General features: G+C 45.7%; 1 protein-coding gene across 1 annotated transcript in view; it reads left to right on the forward strand.

Moving 5' to 3' along the window:
- Positions 1 to 504: 504 nt before the first annotated feature.
- The window catches only part of LOC112217958 (thrombospondin 1b), a 19617-nt gene continuing 10398 nt past the window's right edge, over positions 505 to 9723 (forward strand). The window contains exons 1-12 of the mRNA XM_024378580.2: positions 505 to 705; positions 895 to 979; positions 1236 to 1795; positions 2084 to 2159; positions 2806 to 2898; positions 3397 to 3506; positions 3996 to 4121; positions 6239 to 6335; positions 7988 to 8161; positions 8394 to 8570; positions 8888 to 9061; positions 9507 to 9723. The exon at positions 9507 to 9723 is cut by the window's right edge and continues 64 nt beyond it. Coding sequence (XP_024234348.2) covers positions 916 to 979; positions 1236 to 1795; positions 2084 to 2159; positions 2806 to 2898; positions 3397 to 3506; positions 3996 to 4121; positions 6239 to 6335; positions 7988 to 8161; positions 8394 to 8570; positions 8888 to 9061; positions 9507 to 9723 — 1868 coding nt within the window. The 5' untranslated portion in view covers positions 505 to 705; positions 895 to 915. The remainder of the gene's footprint in view (positions 706 to 894; positions 980 to 1235; positions 1796 to 2083; positions 2160 to 2805; positions 2899 to 3396; positions 3507 to 3995; positions 4122 to 6238; positions 6336 to 7987; positions 8162 to 8393; positions 8571 to 8887; positions 9062 to 9506) is intronic.

Genomic DNA, 9723 nt, shown 5'->3' on the forward strand with positions numbered 1-9723 from the left:
CAGTCTGGCGAATAAATAAGACCATATTTTCGCTCTAGGAATTGATTCGCATTTCCATATTAATCCAACTTTCTCCATAAGAAAATAACACTGATTATCAGTTACCTATTTTGGTGAGACCACTATTGATAAGCAAGTGTAAGAATTAAGCATAAACTTAATCAAACATGAGCAAAAAGGTTTAAAGATAGAGAAGATTATTATTATTTTATTTTTTACGAGAACATTTCAAACTGATGAGTAAACCAATAACGGGAAATGATGGTCTAATAAAGGTATGGATCCGGTCATGGAATTCGGCCTCTGGAATGTGGCGCGTTTTTTTTCTATCTCCCCTCTCCCCTTGTGCGCTTCTGAATGGGACTCAGTGCGCTCCAGCGGCTCTACTTGCTGTGAGGTAAGACCATAAGCTCATCCCTTTTCCCTTCCACCATCTGATTGGGCGAGACGCGTTCTTAGGAATGTCATGAAACTATTTAAATAGTACTTTGTCCCCTGGCTTACAGTTAGGTTCTTAGCTTCAGATACCAGAGAGAAGATTTGGCCGTTCAATTAAAGCAACACAAGAAACGTACTTTCTGCATCTTATATCGGACTCCTTTACATTAAAAATTAACAATAAATTGTTTTTATCTTGTGGATTATTATTGGATTTCCATTTCTATTTGGATTTGACTGTTTCTCTCTGCTGTTTTCATTCAACAGGTGGGTTAACAATATTTAGATTTTTTTTTCAACGAATCCAGCCTATATCAAGACATATGTTTCAAATATTGTCTTATTATACTAAATAATAATATGCGTTTGGATTATTGTTTATTATTATATTTAAATGTTATGTGTAAATATGAACTTTTGTGAAAAGTGGTTGACCTTATTTGCTGTTTTTCATAGGGAAAAAAACAGAGTTTCACCATGAAGTTGACAGGAATATTTCTGCTGTTGATGCTTTTGACCTGCGAGAGCGTACGAGTTGCAGGTGAGATGCTTGTCTGATACTGTATGTTTGTCTAGAATTAACGGAGTTTCTAACGCTTCAACTTAAAACTCCATGAACTTAAAAAAAAAATATATATATTTTTTTATTTTATTATCCCCTTTAATGTATTGATTGCGTTGGACATGGATTAACATAGGGAACTTTAGAGTTCATTCCGCACAACAAAAATAATCAATTCCAAAGACATGCAGATAAAGACTAATTGCTCCCACTCATTCCCACGTCCCTCCCACAGAGAACCGAGACGACAATAGCGTGTACGACCTGTTCGAGCTGGTCCAAGTCTCCAAGAAGAACCACGGAGTGACCCTAGTGAAGGGCGACGACCCATACAGTCCCGCCTACAAGATCCTCAACCCGGACCTGATCCCCGAGCTCCCCGAGAGCTCCTTCAGGGACCTCATCGATTCCATCCATGCCGAGAGGGGCTTCCTCCTCCTGCTTAACTTCAAGCAGTTTAAGCGGACCAGGGGCTCCCTCTTGACCGTGGAGAAGCGGGACGGATCAGGAGCCGTGTTCGAGATTGTCTCGAATGGAAAAGCGAACACCCTGGATGTGGTTTTCTCCACCGTTAATAAGCAACAGGTGGTCTCGATAGAAGATGTGGACTTGGCGACGGGCCACTGGAAGAATATTACGCTGTTCGTGCAGGAGGACCGGGCGCAGCTGTATGTTGGCTGTGAGGAGGTGAACACGGCGGAACTGGACGCTCCCATCCAGAGCATCCTCACTCAGGAGACTCCCGCCACAGCGCGCCTCAGGATCGGGAAGGGAGCGGTGAAGGACCGGTTCATGGTAAGTGGAGCGCGCAGAGCACATGACGCACGGCATTACACATAATGGATACAGATGATATAAGTGATCGAGTTGTTTTAGATGTTAGTAAGTGTTGAATTTAGTATTGTGTGACACTTAAATTAATAAAAAATGATGTGCATAAAACCTATAGACCCATCCATAAAATGTATACGGTACACCATATTGAAAACCCTTGTATGATCCATAAAGTCCTATATTTGTTGCGTAAATGTCGAATGACAGTGACTGCAATACTCGAGCTAAAATGGCCATTGATTCTCGCAGGGGGTGCTCCAAAACGTGCGCTTTGTCTTTGGAACCACTTTGGACGCGATTCTGCGCAACAAGGGATGTCAAAACTGTAAGTACCCTAATCATGAACAGAAAGCTGACAGTAGAAGCTGACATCTCCCTCCCTCCCTATGTGCGTGTTTACCCATGCATCACTGGTTATTCTTCTAAAGCCACCAAGCATTCTATAAGACATGCTTATGATTGTTTAAGAGCCGAGTTATCTGTCATGGGAAAGTTGCTAACAAAGTCACGTTTATGTTGCCATGGGAAAGCTGAAGTTTACAAGCACTTCATTGCCTCCTCAGGGCTGGGCACATTAACTCATTCACTTCATTGTGATCCAAGATAGTATGAGGCTGTAATGTTCTGTATTCAACTGAGTGTAGTTACATCTCATCCACCCTTATATCACCAATGAGCCCTGGGGACAGTGTGTATGTTGTGGTCTGCTGTGGTCTAGTGGGTATTGCCAGTTTACATTGCTCTAAACAGTCTCTCTTCTTGTTTCTCCCTTCCTCCCTCTTCCTCCCACCCTACTCTGTCTCACTCCTTTTCCCCTGTCTCCCTCCCTCCCCCCCTCGCTTCCACTCTTTCCACTCTCCCTCCCTCTCCCCTCTCCCTTCTATCCCCTCTCCCTTCTATCCCCTCCCTCCCTCTCTCTTTTGCTCTCCCTCCCGCCTTCTCCCCCTCATCTCCCTCCCTCCCTCCCTCAGCTGTTCTGACTGATGAGATCGTCCTTATCGACGACACCATCAATGGGTCCAGCCCTGCCATTAGGACGGACTACACTGGCCACAAAACTAAAGGTAAACACAACTACTGCTGCTTATTGGTATAAACCCTGTATAAACCCTGTATAAACCCTGTATAAACCCTGTATAAACCCTGTATAAACCCTGTTAAACTCTCCTGAAAAGGGTTCCATATACAGAATAGAACAGAACAGCATAGAATAGAATATAACAGCATATAATAGAATAGAACAGCAAAGAACAGCATATAATAGAATAGAACAGCATATAATATAATAAAACAGCATAAAATAGAATAGAACAGCATATAATAGAACAGCAGCATAGAATATAACAGCATAGAATAGAACAGTATGGAATAGAACAGCATAGAACAGCATAGAAGCATAAGAAGAAAGTAAATTATTCTATTCTATTCTACTGTCAGCAGTTGTCTGTAGCTGTAGTGAGTTGAACATTTGTCTGGAAGCCTTCATGTACATTGATAGTGAAACTGTATTTCCCATAGAATTCACATATCTCCATATATCTCTGTGTTTTCCCTCCCTCCAGACCTGCAGATGATCTGTGGGTTCTCCTGTGAGGACCTGGCTGGCATGTTCAAGGAATTGAAGGGGCTGGGAGTGGTGGTGAAGGAGCTGTCTAACGAGCTGCGCAAAGTGGTGAGGAAACACACCTGACTCCTGAACCAGATGTCTGTCTGTCAAATCAAAATCAAATCTGTCTGTCTGTCTGTGTCTGTCTGTGTCTGTCTGTGTCTGTATGTGTCTGTCTGTGTCTGTATGTGTCAGTCTCTGTATGTGTCTGTCTGTCTGTCTGTCTGTCTGTGGCATGATACTCTGCAACAAACTGTTTGTCAGTCCCTGCATGTGGGCCTTGCTTAGCATACTGGCCTACCAGCACCAACTCTGGCTAGTCTGTCAAACTGCATGTTAGTTCATTAATTAAATCAAATTAGGTATGCTTTTCTAACTACCTTTCATTTGAAAGGCTTCTTAATGCTAAACAATAATTCTCAAAGACCTGATTCCCTTTTTCAAACCACTTGGGCTATTGACAACTGAAGAGTGAAACAGTGTGTGAATTTAAAACCCTTTCTCATCCAGTATTCATATCGGAGTGTATGCTTCCTTCCTTCCTGTCTCCTTCAGACGGACGAGAACAAGTTTTTGATGAACAGAGTTGGGATCCACAGTGGAGTCTGTCTGCACAACGGCATCGTCCACAAGAACAAGGCCGAGTGGACCGTCGACGACTGTACCGAGTGCACTTGTCAAGTAAGGGCCAAAGTCGAGAGAGTTTGTGTGGATGGGGAGGGTAGTGGGGTAGTGTGTGTGTGTGTGTGTGTGTGTGTGTGTGTGTGTGTGTGTGTGTGTGTGTGTGTGTGTGTGTGTGTGTGTGTGTGTGTGTGTGTGTGTGTGTGTGTGTGTGTGTGTGTGTGTGTGTGTGAGTGTTTGTGTGTGTGTGTGTGTGTGTGTGTGTGTGTGTGTGTGTGTGTGTGTGTGTGTGTGTGTGTGTGTGTGTGTGTGTGTGTGTGCACGCACCTACGTTTGCACTCTCAGACAGGCACTTGCAAACACATACTCATCCCCGCTCAGCAAGTGCCCGCTCGCTACTCAAAACCTGTCTGTCATCTGGACAGTAATTGGGTTGGAGGAAGAGGCTGGCATCAAGCCAACAAGCCAACAGTGGGTGCTGTAGTGAAGTGACCATGCATGGCCCACCACTCTAGTGAACAGACAGAGCCTGAACAGGCCCACTATAGGCCTTGGTCTAAAGTAGAGCACCATATAGAGAATAGGGCACCTCCTCATCTCTAATTACCTCCTCATCTCTAATTACCTCCTCATCTCTAATGACCTCCTCATCTCTAATTACCTCCTCATCTGTAATTACCTCATCTCTAATTACATCCTCAGCTCTAATTACCTCCTCATCTCTAATTACCTCCTCATCTCTAATTACCTCCTCAGCTCTTCTCAGCAGCTCCTCATCTCTAATTTCCTCCTCAGCTCTTCTCAGCAGCTCCTCATCTCTAATTACCTTCTCAGCAGCTCCTCATCTCTAATTACCTCCTCAGCTCTTCTCAGCAGCTCCTCATCTCTAATTACCTCCTCAGCTCTTTTCAGCAGCTCCTCATCTCTAATTACCTCCTCAGCTCTTCTCAGCAGCTCCTCATCTCTAATTACCCCCTCAGCTCTTCTCAGCAGCTCCTCATCTCTAATTACCTCCTCAGCTCTTATCAGCACCTCCTCATCTCTAATTACCTCCTCAGCTCTTCTCAGCAGCTCCTCACCTCTAATTACCTCCTCATTTCTAATTACCTCCTCAGCAGCTCCTCGTCTCTAATTACCTCCTCAGCTCTTCTCAGCAGCTCCTCATCTCTAATTACCTCCTCAGCTCTTCTCAGCAGCTCCTCGTCTCTAATTACCTCCTCACCTCTAATTACCTCCTCATCTCTAATTACCTCCTCATCTCTAATTACCTCCTCACCTCTAATTACCTCCTCACCTCTAATTAACTCCTCATCTCTAATTACCTCTCAGCTCTTCTCAGCAGCTCCTCATCTCTAATTACCTCCTCAGCTCTTCTCAGCATCTCCTCGTCTCTAATTACCTCCTCAGCTCTTCTCAGCATCTCCTCGTCTCTAATTACATCCTCAGCTCTTCTCAGCAGCTCCTCGTCTCTAATTACCTCCTCACCTCTAATTACCTCCTCATCTCTAATTACCTCCTCACCTCTAATTACCTCCTCATCTCTAATTACCTCCTCACCTCTAATTACCTCCTCACCTCTAATTAACTCGTTATATCTAATTACCTCCTCAGCAGCTCCTCGTCTCTAATTACCTCCTCAGCTCTAATTACCTCCTCAGCTCTTCTCAGCAGCTCCTCATCTCTAATTAACAACATATTTAAAACAGAGCTTTAGCTCAGACAAGTGGCCCACAGACAGGAAGACACAGAGTGCTACTGTATTCAATCAAAACTGCTGCAGGCAAATCTGCTCTGCCAGCAGTATCACCTTTCTCCTCGTAATCCCCTTGGCTCATGGGCTCTCTTGATCTGTGAATCAACTGGCCAGGATGTTAATATGCTTCATTAGACAGATATATTGAACGTTCTGTCCATCAAGGCAAACGCTATGCGCTTCTTTTGGTAGATAGATTTTTTAGTTTTTGGGGTCGTCAGTGCCCAAGTTCAACCCTCCACCGACTGTTTGGCCGTATTCCTACTACCCTGACCCAGTGGGCAGGTGCTGATTGGTCCACAGGGGGTCTCTGGCTCTCATTGTACTGACCCAAGTTGGTCCAGGTGCAGAAAAGGGGGAACTTACTGTATGTCATTAACGTCCTGATTCCTTGTGATTCTTTGTCTCCGCCCCTTTTTTGTAGAACTCTGCCACCGTGTGCCGTAAGATCTCCTGCCCCCTGATCCCGTGTGCCAACGCAACCGTGCCCGATGGAGAGTGCTGCCCGCGCTGTGGAACACGTGAGTTCCAACCCTAGAATTACAATGATTGGTTCTGATTCTATGGTTCTATTTGTGTGGTTCCAACTCCATACAAGAAGTAACATACCTGCACAAACAAAGGTTCACCTCACGTTCAAGGAAGTCTATATACAGTATTACGAACCAGAGGTTTATTCTATTCTAAAGCCATTGATAGCCTGAGTTGTCCTTTAATGTCTTTAAGACAAACAGGTCATTTAAACAGCACTCCATTTACTGCCATCTACTCGGATTCTATTTGCCAAATAAAGTATGAAGCCACCAAACATTTTCTCGGCGTAAAAGTTCCTATTCAAGAAAAACAAATTCATTTTAAGGGTGATTTAAATCTCCTAGCTTGTTAATGTATGAAAAGGCTGTTATGTGTCAGAACACTGTATAGAAGAATGGTCCAAATTTCCCCCTGACCGTTGTGCAGGTCTGATCAGCAACCACAGACAACATTTTGTTGAGGTTATTGCTGCCAAAGGAGGATCAACCAGTTATTAAATCCAAGGGTTCACATACTTTTCCCACCCTGCACAGTGAATGTTTACACGGTGTGTTTAATGAAGACACGAAAAACATCCACCCAAAACATCTTTAATCTTCAGCTTGTAATGGCTATAATTGGGACAAATTGGTTTAAGTGGGATGGAAAATTTCTCTGTTTACCAAATGCATCCTAGACATTTTCCACATACCTAAGAGGGCTGGGCCGCAGTGGCCCCTAAAACCTAAAGAAAGGCAGACAACCACACTCATCAGTACCTTGGACAACGTTATGACATGGTCCCTGGTTTCCTTTTTACAAGTAACAGCAGTCAATGGGGATCACTGTGCATTCAGCTTCTTAGACGGACTTTCCCATTTTTACCGACTTCCCTTTGGCCTCTCTAACTCTCCTGAACTCCCAGGGGAGGCCGTCTCTTTAACTCTACCAACACACAGGCACACACACACACACACACGGACACAGACATGCACAGGCGACACACACACACACAGGCACACACAGGCACACACAAACACATACACTCATCCCAGGGCTAAATCGCGTATATTAGACCGGAGCTCTAATAACTTAAAGAGCTTTTAACCCTCATTTACTGCGAAGGGTGGGGTGGGGGGGGCTTGTGGTCTCTGCAGTCCAATAAGCTCTCTCTCTCTCCCTCTCTCCCTCTCCTTTCTCCCTCCACTCCCTCTATCTCTCCCTCTCTTCCTCCCTTCCTCCTCTCCCTCCCTTCTCTCCCTCCTTCTCTCTCTCTCCCTCTCTTCTTCCTTCCTCCTCTCCCTCCCTCCCTTCTCTCCCTCCTTCTCTCTCTCTCCCTCTCTTCCTCCCTTCCTCCTCTCCCTCCCCTTCTCTCCCTCCTCTCTCTCTCTCCCCTCCTTCCTCCCTTCCTCCTCTCCCTCCCTTCTTTCCCTCCTTCTCCCTCTCTCTCCCTCTCTTCCTCCCTTCCTCCTCTCCCTCCCTTCTTTCCCTCCTTCTCTCTCTCTCTCCCTCTCTTCCTCCCTTCCTCCTCTCCCTCCCTTCTCTCCCCCTTTCTCTCTCTCTCTCCCTCTCTTCCTCCCTTCCTCCTCTACCTCCCTTCTCTCCCTCCTTCTCTCTCTCTTTCTCCCTCTCTTCCTCCATTCACTCTCTCTCTTCATAGCGAGTGACTATGCGGAGGACGGCTGGTCCCTGTGGTCTGAATGGACCCACTGTTCCGTGTCTTGTGGGCGGGGAATTCAGCAGAGAGGCCGCTCCTGCGACCGCATCAACAACAACTGCGAGGGAACCTCGGTCCAAACCAGGGACTGCTACCTTCAGGAGTGTGACAAACGCTGTGAGTTTAGTATTCTATACACATTCAAATCTACCGACCAAATCACATTCATCAATTGTCACATAGAAACTTGTTTCACGTACTTTTATCGCCAACTTGTATTGATGGTGACAGAAACGATGGACCACATCTAAGCCTTCAGCTGCAGATCAGCCAGCTGTGACTCCACAGAGCAACAACGCCATTTAACATTGACCCCTGACCCCTAACCTCTGCTCCTGTGACCCTCCAGTCAAGCAGGACGGTGCCTGGAGCCACTGGTCCCCCTGGTCATCCTGCTCGGTCACCTGTGGGGCGGGTGTCATCACCCGTATCCGCCTCTGCAACTCCCCCACACCCCAGCTGGAAGGCAAGGACTGCCAAGGAGAGGGAAGACAGACTGAGACGTGCACCAAGTCACCCTGCCCAAGTAAGTACCATTTAGTCAAGGGTTTTAAGAACAAGACCTGGGTCACATGTCATTGTGATCATTTGACATTTAGTCAAAGGCATTTTCATGCACCTCACACCCTGAAATATTTGCAGTCAAATGAACATCCTCTTTCATGTGGTACCCTGTCATTTAGCCTCCATTGCAGTCTGTATTTGTTCCTGGTTTGGCAAGTCAACGACCAAGGAGTTGGTTATTGCAGAAACAAAGATGGCATTTCAAAATGCCCCTACCATCATGAAGAGCACCACAGTCACACCTGTATTGAAACCTCTGTCTCTCTACTTCCCCTTCAGTCAACGGTAACTGGGGACCCTGGTCGCTATGGGATACCTGCTCTGCCACCTGTGGGGGAGGAGCTCAGACACGTAAACGTCTCTGCAACGACCCCGCCCCTAAATATGGTGGTAAGGAGTGCCAGGGTGATTCCAAGGCCACTCAGCAGTGCAACAAGAACGCCTGTCCCATCGGTGAGTAGCAGGACAATGGTCGTGTCCGAAATGGCACCCTATTCCCTATATAGTGCGCTACTTTTGACCAGGACCTATAGGATAGTAGTGCACTACTTTTGACCAGGGCCTATAGGATAGTAGTGCACTACTTTTGACCAGGGCCTATAGGATAGTAGTGCACTACTTTTGACCAGGACCTATAGGGTAGTAGTGCACTATATAGGGCATAGGGTGCCATTTCAGACGCATACAATGTTTCTTAAAACTTAAGTACTGTGAATGATTACACAAATGTTAGGTTTTAGATCGTTTTAAGGTTAAAATAACACTTTTAAAAGTATTACTTTTAATGCTTTTAATGATTTTAGGGCTTATAAAACACTTTGTTTTACACGTATAACTTAACACTAGTACTTAAAGCAGTCAGTACACAGTACTTACAAGCTCGTGTCTCTCTCCTCAGATGGCTGTCTGTCCAACCCTTGCTTCCCTGGGACCAAGTGCACCAGCTTTCCTGATGGAACATGGAGGTGTGGAAAATGCCCCTCTGCTTACTCTGGTGACGGCATCAAGTGCGAGGACATTGATGAGTGCAAAGAGGTTCCTGACGCTTGCTTCGTGTTCAACGGAGTCCACCGCTGTGAGAACACTGACCCTGGTTACAACTGTCTGCCCTGTCC

This window comes from Oncorhynchus tshawytscha, linkage group LG18, assembly GCF_018296145.1.
Source record: "Oncorhynchus tshawytscha isolate Ot180627B linkage group LG18, Otsh_v2.0, whole genome shotgun sequence".
Classification (NCBI taxonomy): domain Eukaryota; kingdom Metazoa; phylum Chordata; class Actinopteri; order Salmoniformes; family Salmonidae; genus Oncorhynchus; species Oncorhynchus tshawytscha.